We start from the raw sequence: 14,414 nt of genomic DNA, 5'->3' as shown, positions 1-14,414 counted from the left end.
TTGGAAGCAGGTAGGCTGTATTGAAATGTGGGACTTAAATCTTGAGGAGGTAGGCACAGACTCACATTGTAAATTGAACAGAATAAGCCCTACAGTCCAATAGTTCTCCAAGTGATTCTTACTGGTTTACCAGGGTGGTTAACCAGGAGCCCTTCTGGTGTTGATGGACTACAACTCCCATCACCGTGGACCACTGATCACGCTAGGGGGATTGATGGGTGCTGGAGTCCAACGACATCTGGAGGGCCATAAGCTCCCTAGTCTTGTTCAGCGGGGTACCATTTTATCCAGTGGAGAGGACCAGTCTTTTAATTTCCTCATCCTCATCATTAAACTTTCAGAAACCCTGGAACTTCAGCATGGCTCATCATCATATAAGCACTTCTGCCATACTTTTCCCCATGAATGAAAAATTTAGAAGAAGTAAGAAGCAGACAGGCACAAAACGAGGGAGCCACACTGTGTTTTATCTTTTATTTCCAAATCTGTTGCTTTCATGGTACAATTTTACATGGCTGGGGAGGACGTCCACAGACCTCTCTCTGCCCCTTGCCAACAAACTGGAGAGGGGGAGGGAAAGACGAAAAATAGAATTAACCAACCAAAACAAATGCTCTCCAGAGCCTAGGCCACCACATGTACAATCAAAGAACCGCTCTGCAGATTTGCACGGCAACTTCATCTCCCAGGAAAGAGACGGGGATGGGGAATGCCTCCCCCCAGGAACATTCTGAGCTCTTCAAGGCAGTGATAAGAGTGCCAGCTGTCAGCAGCAACACAGCAAACACTAGGAAGGCATGAGAGAGGCTGACACTTTTGCCTATAGCTCAGTGTCATTCTTTTTGGCACACATCTCTGCGAAGCGTTTGATGAGTTCGGTGGATCCTTTCCTTATTCCCCAAAGAGGCATGCAAACCTCTCGGGCAGAAGTAGCGCCTCTGAACATGACCCATCTGCTTTCTTCCTCAAACTAACAAACAGGGTTGGTGTTGTTAAAGGAGTGCCCTGGTAGACCAGGACAATCTGCACACAGCTTTGGTGGGTTTGATGGCCTCGCACCCCTCCTAGACAAAACCATGTTCAACATGCTGGGAAGTAGAAGTGGAGGTTCTGAAAATGGAAGCCTCCTTGTAAGAAAGATCTGTACTGATGCAGTTATGTGTGTGTGTGTGTGTGTGTGTGTGTGAGAGAGAGAGAGAGAGAGAGAGAGAGAGAGAGAGAGAGAGAGAGAGAGATGAGGGCTTTCCTTTGATGGCATGGCCTCTTCTAGATATTGAATCGAACCCACAAGAAAACATAGCCACTCACCCAATCAAGCCCTTCCCGAAGAGAGAGAAAAGCCTGGTTCCAATATAAATCAGTTTAAAATAAAAACAGAAACTCCAGTATTCCACCAACCCACCAACTAGCTTACTTTTCTTTTCTTTTTGATGATGAATAAACATTGCAGACATCAATTGAATTATAAAGAGGGCAGAAAGTACAAACAGCATCCAAAGAAAGTAGGAGACAATCTTTCTTGAGATCGGTGGAACAAAGAGAAAATCTGGATCCTGGTTTGGCTATATATACATACACAGACTGAAAAACCCCCAGTGTAAACAAGCTCTTTAATGGAGCCCAACAGGTCACATTCAGGGATGATGAGTACACAAAGGACTTTTGCATTCAGCACGTCTGGAATGATCTGCACTTTTACATGAGAAAGAAGTTGCATTTCATTTCTTTTACATATTTGCACAAAAGCATGCCTGGGTCTTTGCTTGCTTCTCAGCCTCGTTTCTTCCTAGCTTGATTCTTATAAACAAGTAAGTTCTGCTAATTTTTTTTTCTGGGCCCAATCCCCCATCTTCTGCCTTTGCAAGGGTCAGTGATAACTGTGCCCTCTGCTTGGAAGCCGAGGTAGATTGCCACCCGCCTCTTGGCTTGGCACATAATGGTTTCCTCCATTTCTACATGGGAGAATAAAGGCAGCTCTGACCAAAAGCTGGAGCAATCCCACCTTTGCTCAGGCAACAAGTGGGAAAGGTCAGAAGGCTAACGGGAGCCCTTTCCCTCCCAGGGTAACAGACTGTGGAATGTATTTGAGAATCATTAAAAAAGAAAAACCCCATTCCTTTTTCTTAGTCACAATTAGACCAATCAAAAGGCGTCTGGCCTGAGCGAGTGGAAGGGGCGGCCACAAGCCAGCTGCCACACACCTTGGACCATCACAGAAAAAAAAGTCCCCCAGTGTAAACATTAAGTCAGTTTTGTTTAACATTAAGCTGTAGCATTCTGTGGTAATAAGGCAGTAAATGGAGCATTGTCGCCGCTGAAAGTGAGTTAGGAGACATCAACATGAAAGGGAAGCCTGAGATTGGAAGTAGATCTTATATAGCACCAAAAGACCAGTTGCTTCTCTGATAAGCACAATCCTCTCGGCCACCAGAGCTAGAAATTTAAACATTCAGACAGATATGTGGTACACTCCTCTGTGTGTGTGTGTGTGTGTGTGTGTGTGTGTAGGGTGTTATTTGGACGCAACCTTCTCAAATTATCCCTGTATTTGGAAGAAAACAAATTTAACATATCTGGGAGGAGGCCGCCTTCTCCCTAACTTGGAGATTTTAATGGACGGTTCTGCTTTCAAACAGGCAATTCTTGGTGATGGTTCTGAGAGAACGCATTGCCACGAAGGGACTGTATCACTTGCCCTTATGAACATTCAGGTCCTACTCTCTGATCTGGGCGAGGGCAAGGGTTTTATTGGTTGTTCTGCAACATTTCCTCAGTGTCACCACATTATTGCTGTCTGGAAAGGCACTCTTCCGCTCTGGCGCAATAAAAGTGGGGCACTTCTGCACCTCAGCCCATTGGTGGAGTGAAAATTCACAGGATTTCAGCAGGAAGCTTATGGGACACACACCAACTTGTTTGTCTACCCTGAAACTTTTGCAGGAGCAAACAGCACTGGCAGGGATTGCGTATAACTGCCCTGACACCATCATGAGTGCAAATCATCATGAATGCACAATGAAAAGGTAATCTGGAGAGGCGAACAGTCCTAAGTGGAGTTAAACACCACTAGTGGTACCCCACTATTGCTTTAAAAAAAGTGTGGTTAAAAAGAAAACAAACAGTTGTGCACCAAGGCCCCAAAATTAACTGGGTGCCCTTGAGAGTTGACTAGACTGCCACACTCCTGGGACAAAGAAGAAATGAGTATATGGGCACCCAAAGGAAGAGTGGAATAAAGTGTGAAAAGCAAATTAGAATTACAGGTTGTTGCTTTATGTGTGTCTGTGTGCATTTTGCATTTCTATTTCAATTTAAATAAGCACAAGTGCAGTGATGAGGGCCGTTTCTTCTAATGCCTGGATAGAAAGGATGGCTTTTGACAGCAAAGCAGCTTTTCTGAATCTTTTAAGGCCATTGAGAGCTATAATTTGTTAAAAACAAAAGCACCTGGAAATGCATTTGGTTTAGAGCTGGAGAGGTGTGTGTGTGTGTATGTGTGTGTCCATGTACAACTACATACAATGATGTAAATGTTCACTTCATTTCAAGACAAGAGAGAAATGCTTACAGTCCAGGGAGTAAGAAATCATGTACTGTACTGTGAAAAAATGAGCAAGTCAAAGCTATTGACTAATTCTGGAATAAGTGAGGCGAAAGTGTACAGTTAAAATGCTTTGGTACTACTGTAATGAGACTTAGGGCTACAGTCCTTATGCATACTTACTCACTAGAGAGTAAACTCCATAAAAATAGTGGGACATTTCCATGCAAACAATAGGATTGCACCATAACATGTATAGGATTGCGCCATAACATATATAGGATTGCACCATAAATCACAACTGGATTTCACTAGTTTCTACCTAGAGAACATATTTGTGTTGTTTTGTATATATGCACACCAGGACATGAACTGCTAAATGAAAAGGATGAATGAAGGATTTGCTCCCTTGTTTAATTCGGTTGTGGTCTATAGCTCATATTCGTAGGTTTTCTAGATCCGTATCAGTATCCAAACGGCAGATTAAAGAGAGAACTCCTGGAAGATTAGCACTTGCTTAGGAATGCCAGGAGTCAGTGGCAGACCTGAGCAGCAGCATGAAAGGCATGGAGAGATGGTGGAAGCAAGTCAGGTGCCACTTCTGCGTAAGCTTGGGGTGCCACTCTGGTACCCTTCTGCAACCTGGTGCCCTCCAGATGTTTTGGGCTCCCATTGTCCCTGACCATTGGCGACCATGGTACTGATACTGATGGGAATTGGGGAAGGCTGGCACTATGGGATAAGCCTCAGATTGACATAGATACTTCCTGAGTAATCAATAACCTCACCACATGTGGATTACATCAGTGGTATAGCATACCACAAATATGAAATAATGTTATTCCACGGGTGGGGAAACTATTGAAGGACCCTTTAAAAACAAGGTTTTGAAAATAATGCAGAAGAGCATCCTGTCAGTTTAGGCCAATCACTGCCAAGATGAATGAGATCAGCATCACATTAATGGAATGTCTGGAATCCTCAGAATGCTTTCTTCTTCATTTGATGAGAGGGAACATGCAGAGGTTGGGTGGAAGGAAATAAGTTTTCCACAAAGGATTTCTTTTGAAACTTCAGGGCGGGGGTCCCATTCAAAATGGGATGCTTTGGAGAATTCTCCAATCTCTCTTTCAGCTTTTAGTGAAGGTTGCCCATTTCCCGCCCCCACACACCCCAGGCAGGACTTCTGAACTTTTGTTTTTTAAACATATCATTCTGAATTTTTCAATGCTGTGTGTGTGATGCCAAAAAAATTCAGCAGGTGGCTGTAGTCAGGGGTAGATCCTGACCTGCTAAATTCCTGCTGCTGTTAAATGTAAGAGCCCCACGGGGAAAAAAACAAGCCACCCTGTTTTCGAAGTTGTGTCCTAAACACTGTATACCATGACATTCACACTCAGGGCCCAAGGAATAGGAAATTGGTAGGAGAAGGTAGGCTGACAGCGAAGCACCGTGGTTAATGCACTTGTCATGAAGGAAGAAAATGAATGAGAAAGAGGAAGAGAAAGGCAAGTTTCTCATGTACGCCATGGCTGGATCAAGGCTAAGTTTAGGAAGAGGCACCTTAGAGGGCTCAGATTCTTCCATCTCTTCACTGTCAGCCCAGCCTCACAGGACGGATGGTTCCCAATACCCAGTCTGGCTGCAAAAATGTCTGAGAAGAGGACGGAGGCCGTGTATGGAAGAGCATATAAAATATATGCGAGGCCTCTAAATTGAAGCAGTAAAGCTGTGCCCACATGGGGAAGCATTCACAAGAGCTCCACGAAAGCTCCTGGCTAAGGGAATGTGGGAATTCTGGCGCATTCAAGGGTCCAATCACGGGACTGACGGCTTGGGCCAGTGGTGGGTGTGTTTGGGCCTGCCCCTTCCCCAGCAAGATGGCCGCCACTTAGTGCTGCCACCGTGAGGATGTCAGGCAGGGGCCTGCCTAAAGGGCAGTCTGAAGAGGGCCTTCAAATGATCTGTCGCTCCATTTTTCCTACCCTGCAAGGCCCTCTGAGGAGCCCTCACTTGGAGAAGAAGCCTGCATAGCATCATGCCACAGTTCGGACGTTATCACTGCCAAAGACAAATGAGATCAGCATCACGGCAACGGAAACAGCAGGACCGTAAAAATAACCATAGAAATTTCTCTTCTCTCTGATTACAAAGTTACAAAAATGTATAAAAAACCCCTTCCCGGACCCTCCCACCCTTTCACGGTTGCACAGAGTATAGAAATGTATCAGAAAGGAAGATTTCAATTGGTCTGGGTTGTTGTTGTTTTTGTTTATATGATTTGCTCGTGGTGTGTTAACTTCCCCACCTCATTCCCTCGGAGCAGGGAGAGTGGCCAGTGTGGCACAGAGGTACCCCCCCTTCAAAGACACCTTTCTTCCACAGCCAGGTCTTGCCTGACTCTCGGCCCACGAGTTCTCCACGTGGTTGATCTGGGCCCCCAGTCAGCCTCAGTCCTTCCGTGGTAGGTGCCCTGAGGGATTCCCAATCCTCTGCTGGAAGTGCCTGGCCCCAGCAACCATTCCTGTTTCTTCCTTTGTTCTCACAGCAGCTGGACCCCTCAGGAATGACCTTCACTTCTTGTTATTCTTTGCAGGGGGATGGGAAGAAAGGAAAGATATAATTAAGATGGACATTCCTTTCTTAAGACGCCTAAAAACAGAACATCTCTGTTCAGAACGAACTGCGTTTATGAGTTTAAGGAAATGTGTCCCCCTCCCCAGATTATGCCACCAATTCTGCACAATTTTTCAACTTCCTGACTGCTTCCCAATTTTCAGCCAAAAGTTCTCCAGCGAGAATTTTCAGCTCAGTCCTGCAACTGATGGGGCTTTTAGACCACACTGAGTGGTGGTGAATCCCGAGAACCTAGTTCAGGGCAAGAAAATCACAACCCTCCCTGACATGCAAATACCTTCTCCACCCCTGAATCAAGATTTTCTCTCGTTCAGCTGTTTTCTCTTCAACAAAGAGATCCACATTTCTAAATCCGCCCACCTTACTGGATAGGTCACAGGCAACATGAATTGGACCAAGAAGGGGGGAAATGCCCCCTCAGAAAGGAAGCCACTTACTCTGAGTCTGGCGAGAGCTCGGAAATACTGTGGGATGTTGCAGAGCGAGGTGGTGAAGGGCACGGCATGGAGGGTGTCGAGGAAGTCTGGGCCACGGAAGGCGTGGGTGTGGTCTGTGGGCCTGAGGGAGTGCTGGATGATTGCACAGAGGACAGGACAGAGGAGTTAAAAGATGCTAGGATGGAAGAAAGGATATCTAATTGCTCTGTGGAGGGGTGACGGCTGGGGGTGGCTTCTAGATTTTCTCTAGAAGGGAGCCTCCTGGAGAGGAGTTCAAGGTTTTCCCTGGAAGGCTGCTGTCTGGAAAGAGGCTCCAGGTTTTCCCGAGAAGCCTGCCTGCCAGGCACTATGTCCAGATGCTCTCTGGAATTAGATCTTCTGGATAAAAAGTCCAGCTGCTCTCTCGACGTCTGCCTAGCTGTTGCCAGCTGCTCCCTCAGAGGCTGCTTCCTGGAAAGCAGATCCAGCTGTTCTCGAGAAGGGTCTCGACTTGGCAGTGTGTCCGTCCGATCTCTCGAGGCTTGCCTGTTCGGCATAGTGTTTAGCCATTCCCTAGAGAACTCCCTGACTGCTCCCCCACAGTCTAGCGGTTCTCTTGACCCAAATCTACAGGGCAAAGTATCTAGATGGTCTCTAGATCCCTGCCTCCTGGGTAGGGTGTTCCCATGATCTCTTTGATCGTGTCCAGAAGCTGCTTCTGCTACATTTTCTTGAGACCCATGCCTGCTGGGTATGCTTGCAAGGTGCTCTCTGGACCCGTGGCGGCTGAGGATCGTGTCTAGGTGCTCCCTTGACCCAGGCCTGTTCAGGATGGTGTCCAAACGCTCTCGAGAGCCGTGCCTGCTGGCAACTGCTTCTAGGCACTCGCCGGAGGTGTTGCGGCTCAGCTGCTCTCTGGACATCTGCCTCCTCATCAGCATGTCCAGCTGCTCCCGGGAAGAGTAGCGGCTCGCGGGCTGAGAGAGGCTGCCTGCCCCCGAATAGATCCTGCCGTAAGAAGCAGCGGGGACAGCCCGGTGGCCCAAGGTGGAGGTTTTGTACCAGGAAAGGTCGTTGGCCATCCTGCCCACGGAGGGCAGGCCTTGCAAAGTTGGAGGGTACTGGAGCCGATTCTTCAGGATACCTACACAATGTAAGCAAAGCAGAAGGTGAGAAGGATAAGCCTCTCTCCCAGGGCTCTCTCTGAGAGCTTTCCATTGGCAATGCCCATCCTATCTATAGTCATCTTACTCTATCCTATTTCCTAACAGCAGGTCACTTTTGTATTTCTATTGATAGGAGAAAGCTTCCTTATCCTGCATTTACTCTTCTCTGTCAATATCCCTCCTCCGGTGTCTCTCTTTATGGCCTCTTCCTGCTGTTTCTGCTTACTTGAAGAATCACCTTATCCTTTGTATGTCCACTCAACTGCTTCAGTCTGTGGAATTAGCATTTAACAAGTGATACACAATGTTGGAAGGATTCTATCCTTCATTATGGCAGAACCTACACTCTGGAAATCTCTGTCCACGGAGGCACCTTTTCTGTATTTTTGGCATATGCCAAAACCCTTTTTTAATGCTACCCCAGACGTGTTCATTTGGCATGTGTTATAACATGCAATTGTATTTCATTAGGTATATTTTTAAATTGGCTATTTTATTTAAAATCTAGGCCATCTTGTTTTTAACATATTGTGTTTGCTGGTATTTCAAATGTATATTTTATGTAAACTGCTTTGTGGCTTTGATCATTAAGCAGTATATACCGTATTTTTCGCTCCATAGGACGCTCCTGACGAAAAGACGCACCAAGTTTTTAGAGCAGGAAAACAAGAAAAAAAAATCGGACTCAAATGTTGTACTAAGCTATTTAAAACAGCAAAGTGTGTGGCTCCTGTCCACTTTGCTGCTTTAAAGCGAGCCACGGTATATAATGAAGAGAATGGGCAAAGGACAGACATTCCATTATAATGCAGCTGTTTTCATTATCACTGGGAAGTCAGTATTGGCAGCAGTCACAAAAACTAAAATTTGAGCATTTTACTGTTATTAATCAAGAATATTAATAGTCAGGGAGAGAAACCAGGGCTGTGCAAATGAGAAGTGCTTGGAGTATGGAGGAACAGCAAAGAGATAAAATGATTGCGCTCCAGTTCCTAAATCTCTGAAGTTTTCTCAAAATAGGCATGGTTGTTTTGAAAGGAAGATTCAAAATGGAGTGACTGAGCAAAGAACAAAGGAGGAAAAGAGGGCAGATAAATAGCTTCCATTCAATAACAAGAGAACACAATGTTTTTGGTTTGGTATAGGTGGACTGTACTTGTAAGAATTTGTATAATGAATTATAGATTTGGAGTGGAATATCAGTGTCTCTTTTCAGCAATAAAGATTAGCTGCTAGGAACATGGTCCACACACAAACACACAGGATGTCTGGTTATAGTTGTGCAGTTTAAACTGTTCCTGAGCCAGATGCCTGCTCAGTTGTAGCTGAGCTCACTATTACTGGTTTGTGGAGATGCTTTGCATGTATTTATGACTATTTCTGCAAAACTGCTACTTGAAGAAATCCCCAAACTTAATATTTTTAAACTTCAAATGGAGCTCAGAATCCTGTTAGGCAATCCTCTGCAGTTGAATAAGGAGGCACTGAGAGACAGCAATTTGCTGCTCCCCACCAAGCATCCCAGGGGTGCAGGGCAAAGAGCACCCCAGGAGCACACAGCCTTCCCTCTGCATGCAAACCTTGTCGGGGCTTCAGGGGAAAGCAAAGGCTGCAGGCAGAGCAGTGTGGCTCCTCCCCCCCACCCCAAAGAGCACCCCAGGAGCACACAGCCTTCCCTCTGCTTGCAAACCTTGTCGGGGCTTCAGGGGAAAGCAAAGGCTGCAGGCAGAGCAGTGTGGCTCCTCCCCCCCACCCCAAAGAGCACCCCAGGAGCACACAGCCTTCCCTCTGCTTGCAAACCTTGTCGGGGCTTCAGGGGAAAGCAAAGGCTGCAGGCAGAGCAGTGTGGCTCCTCCCCCCCACCCCAAAGAGCACCCCAGGAGCACACAGCCTTCCCTCTGCATGCAAACCTTGTCGGGGCTTCAGGGGAAAGCAAAGGCTGTAGGCAGAGCAGTGTGGCTCCTCCCCCCCACCCCAAAGAGCACCCCAGGAGCACACAGCCTTCCCTCTGCTTGCAAACCTTGTCGGGGCTTCAGGGGAAAGCAAAGGCTGCAGGCAGAGCAGTGTGGCTCCTCCCCCCCACCCCAAAGAGCACCCCAGGAGCACACAGCCTTCCCTCTGCTTGCAAACCTTGTCGGGGCTTCAGGGGAAAGCAAAGGCTGCAGGCAGAGCAGTGTGGCTCCTCCCCCCCACCCCAAAGAGCACCCCAGGAGCACACAGCCTTCCCTCTGCTTGCAAACCTTGTCGGGGCTTCAGGGGAAAGCAAAGGCTGCAGGCAGAGCAGTGTGGCTCCTCCCCCCCACCCCAAAGAGCACCCCAGGAGCACACAGCCTTCCCTCTGCTTGCAAACCTTGTCGGGGCTTCAGGGGAAAGCAAAGGCTGCAGGCAGAGCAGTGTGGCTCCTCCCCCCCACCCCAAAGAGCACCCCAGGAGCACACAGCCTTCCCTCTGCTTGCAAACCTTGTCGGGGCTTCAGGGGAAAGCAAAGGCTGCAGGCAGAGCAGTGTGACTCCCCACTCCACCCCCAAAAAGCACCCCAGGAGTGCGGAGCAAAGGCGCACAGCCTTCCCTCTGCTTGCAAACCTTGTCAGGGCTTCAGGGGAAAGCAGAGGCTGCCGGCAGAGCCGCGTGGCTCCTCCCCCCCATCCCAGGAACACACAGCCTCCCCTCTGCTTGCAAACCTTGCCGGAGCTTCAGGGGAAAGCAGAGGCTGCCGGCAGAGCCGCGTGGCTCCTCCCCCCACCCCCAAAGAGCAGCCCGGGAGTGCACAGCCTTCCCGCTGCTTGCAAACGTTGCCGGGGCTTCAGGGGAAAGCGGAGGCTGCCGGCAGAGCACCGTGGCTCCTCCCCCCACTCCTAAAGAGCAGCCCAGGAGCGCAGGGCAACAGCGATTTGGCTCCAGGGACCACACATTCGCTCCATAAGACGCACAGACTTTTTCCCTTACATTTTAGGAGGGAAAAAGTGCGTCCTATGGAGCGAAAAATACGGTAAATCCTCTTACGTGAAAAATAAGGAAGGTCAGTGGATGACATACTAACCACTGATAATAATACATTTTCTAAATTTATTAGCCATGTGTTACGGTTGTATTTGAGCGGATTATTCTGTATTGCAACACAGGGGTTTGTTTATACCAAGTCAGAACACTGGCCCATTTATCTCAGGATCCCCTCCTATACTGACTGGTAGTAGCTCTACCTGTTTGAGACAGGAGTTTTCCCCAGCCATTTCCCTGGAGATGCCAGGGATCTTTCTCATTCAAAGCATGTGTTCTAACACTACACTATGCCCCTGACTTTCCCTGGACCCCAAGCTACCCAGCAAGCATCATGGATGAGTGGGGATTTGCCACTAGGCCATCTTAGAGGCCCATATAGGCCTCGGTCACTTCCTTCTGAGCTTCTGAGCCATAATAAGGGCGGTGACAATAAAATTATGGCACATGAAAACAAAACAAGGTGCTGCCCCTCCCTGGACAAAAGAAATAAAAGAAAAAGGAGTGAGACATAATCTGAATAGCTTTAACAAATTCATATTTCTGTGCAAATGCACTCATTCCTGAGGGAAATCATGCTTTTGTGGAATTTCACAGGATGATGATTAATTCAATTTATATACCACCCTTCATCCGAAGATCGCTGGGTGGTGTACAACATTAAAAACATAATTGACATAGAATAATAATAAAAGACAATGAAACAATCACGGGGGAGGGGGATTCATAATAACAGCTCTAAGCTGCGTGAGTGTGGCACAATTTGATCCACTTAAGCAGCTGTGATGCTTATAAAAAGTAAAAAAAAAAAATCAATAAGCATCTGAATGGGAAGCCCCCTTTGAGCTTGAGGCCTGGGCCACATGGCTCTCCCACATTGGCCCTGCTTGCCACTACAGCGCACTGGCTGCAGTTCCGTTTCTCTTACCTTTCCGCTGCCTCTGGGTCTGGGTGAGGGAGTTCTCATCGCCACTGGTCAAGGCCAGGTCCGGCTGGTTGTTGTTGGCAGCGTCCTTACTGGCATCGAACCCAAGCTTCCGCTCAGAGCCCCATTTCTGGAGGGAGCAGGGGTGAACTTCGCATTCGCCCAGCGCTGGCCAATAGGACATCAGGTCATTGCCATCTACATCTAGAGGGAGGACATGGCTGGTATATTACAAGGCGGACAAAGTGCATCTCAGCAGATTAATGTGAGAATTCGCCAGGGTTTTTGACTACGTGCTGTGAGGAAGAATTGGTTAAGTTTTTCATCCTTTGCAGTGGATGGCGCAAAACTAATAGGGATGTGTCACATTGCCAACTCCCCACTGTGTAGCATCCACTGCATGCTGCGCAGCTCTGGGGGCAGAGAAATAGCAAGTGCCTGGATGACACCTGTACTGAAGGTAATATACAGACCATCAGGTAACGCCCCCTTTGGGATGTTTGCAGAGATCTCAGAGTGCCTGATATGAGTTGGAAGAGATCATGCAAGAAGACTAAGACAGCAATTAAGTATTTAGTTTAATTCACATGCACAATTATTTTTCTTCTTCGCACTGAAATGCAGGCTCCTTAATTTTAAGAGGAGCTACCCGCAGGCAAATCCTTGACCACTGGGCCATGTGGGCTGTGTATTATGGGAAATGGAGTCCAAGAGACCACAAGATTTACAATCCTGTCTTAAGATGTGCGTTCCATGTTTTGTAATGGGCCCTGACATGTTACACAGTGCATAGCTCAGAGCTTGTTGCCCAGCTTGGCCTGAGAGTCAAGGCGTTTCTCTGCCCAGCAGAACTTGCCTTTGGGTGTGGTGTTGGAAGGGTTGGTGAGGAGCCTCTCGCTGTGTGCTGCCCTTTTGAACTGGCGCTGGAATCTGCCACGGAGATGCACGTTTTCCTCGCTCTCTGATGATGGAATCGAGAGGCTGCGCTCTTCGTCAAGAGAGAGGTCGCTGTCCGAGTCAGAGTCTTGATCTGCGGGGAGATATGTAACACATGTAAAGAAGGTGGGGTTGAGGGAACAGCTTTTCAAGTGATGGCTAATAGCTTTCCAGTACATAAACTGCCCTCTCCTGAGCAAGCTGAAGTTATGAACCCTGCCAGACTGGAACAATGGGTCAGTCTAGCAGCACATACCATGTCACTGGTTCACAGCCTCTAGAGGACAAAATGTTAGAATGGTGGTTCCCAAATGTTTTGGTGCCACTGTCATGGACTGGTTGGATGCAGAGGAATTATGGGAAGAACCAGCTGAGGAACCCCAAAGGGAAGAAGGCTCAGAGCCCAGGGAGTGGCGGTGGGACAATGATGAGTGGTCAGAGGGAGAAGACTGGGAGGAGGAGGTGTCGGAAGCTGAAGGAGCAACAGGACTATGTGAGCTGGGAGAGTCTGTGTCAGACAGCAGTCCAGGATCAGAGGCAGAAGCTGAAGTAGGAGAAGAGAGAAGCTAAGAGGCAGAGATGAGTCAGGCTGGTGAAGAACCACAAGTGTCTCCCCCTCCTGCTGTGACAAGATCCCACCCACTGGTCACCCAGAACTAGAAGAGGCATGAAAAGATAAGAGAAGTTAGTTTTGCACAGGCGCAGTCTCAGATTGCTTAGGAAAAACCCTGGAGGGGAGGGAACTTGCTACTTCTTCCCTTCCCTAGAGACGTCTGCTCACTTAGTCACTTGCCCTTGTTGCAGGCTTGGTCTGTGCTCAGTATATATAAAGATGTGTCAAGATGGCATACAGCATTGGAAGATTTCTTTTTAATTTGGGATCTGGAGACACCCCTTCACCTTTCACAGCCGCAGACTTCCCCATCAGAAGCACGCCTCCTGGATTTTGGCCTTACCTGGCCCTGCGTCACGATGAAACATTGCTATGTCAAGGTCTGTTGGACCAGCGTGGTTGAGCAAGTTGTTTTCCAGAGCAGAGCCTTGATGCGCCATCATGTTCTCTCTGAAACTCGTAAGAGAGAAATATTCAGAACTCTTGCCTGTCCCTTCAAGTGAGAGGTCAGAAATCAATGTTGGGAAGTGCACAGTGGTAAAAAGGTTTGTTAGACAGGCCTAGTCCATGAACACCTATCATAGGGTGGAATTCAACATAGGGCTAAGGAGATTGTTCTGTCAACGCAAGCATTTCCACATGGCTGATGGAACAATCTCCTTTCTCCTCGTCCCACGTGCTGTTCTGGGAGTTCTCTCAATGCTTTAGAAGAAATCCTTGTGTAGCAGGGAGGAAAATTGAGGAAAGCGCCATTGGGCCAGCAGGATCCCTTGCACTAGCTTCTGCTATCAGAACTGATTAAGAATCATAGAGTTGGGAAGGGAAGGTCCAACCCCTGCAATGCAGGAATTAGTTGAATCCGGCCCATAGTAAAAGTATAGTCCATGAGCTCTGTTGCTGGGTTTTTAAAATAATAATAATAATAATAATAATAATAATAATAATCTCTGTTCTTTTGGAAATCTCTGTCCTGCATCAAGAGAGAAATGTGGAGGTGAGGGGTGTCATTTTGAGGGATGAGAGGGAAAGAACCATTCCGATCTGCATCATCATTCCATTTGCTTTTATACCCAGCCTCGCAAACAGAGGAACCGCAATTAAGTCCCAGGGGCTGCTTTGGTCTCCAGCGGAAAGGCTACCCTTCTCAGCACGCAAGTGCCTATAGCTGTATGTTCTCAAGTGG

The 14,414-nt window shown here is 47.7% G+C and overlaps 1 protein-coding gene across 1 annotated transcript in view; it reads right to left on the bottom strand.

The window, feature by feature from the left end:
- Positions 1 to 460: 460 nt before the first annotated feature.
- CELSR3 (cadherin EGF LAG seven-pass G-type receptor 3) overlaps positions 461 to 14,414 on the bottom strand; it is a 91,284-nt gene continuing 77,330 nt past the window's right edge. Inside the window, exons 32-36 of the mRNA XM_081899390.1 lie at positions 13,575 to 13,681; positions 12,539 to 12,712; positions 11,686 to 11,886; positions 6,616 to 7,738; positions 461 to 6,129 (exon numbers count right to left, since the gene is read on the bottom strand). Coding sequence (XP_081755516.1) covers positions 6,102 to 6,129; positions 6,616 to 7,738; positions 11,686 to 11,886; positions 12,539 to 12,712; positions 13,575 to 13,681 — 1,633 coding nt within the window. The 3' untranslated portion in view covers positions 461 to 6,101. The remainder of the gene's footprint in view (positions 6,130 to 6,615; positions 7,739 to 11,685; positions 11,887 to 12,538; positions 12,713 to 13,574; positions 13,682 to 14,414) is intronic.

The sequence above is a fragment of the Podarcis melisellensis genome, assembly GCF_964234715.1.
Source record: "Podarcis melisellensis genome assembly, chromosome: 2".
Lineage (NCBI taxonomy): Eukaryota > Metazoa > Chordata > Lepidosauria > Squamata > Lacertidae > Podarcis > Podarcis melisellensis.
Note: the sequence above shows the minus strand (reverse complement) of the source record. Positions and strands in the feature narration are given on the sequence as shown.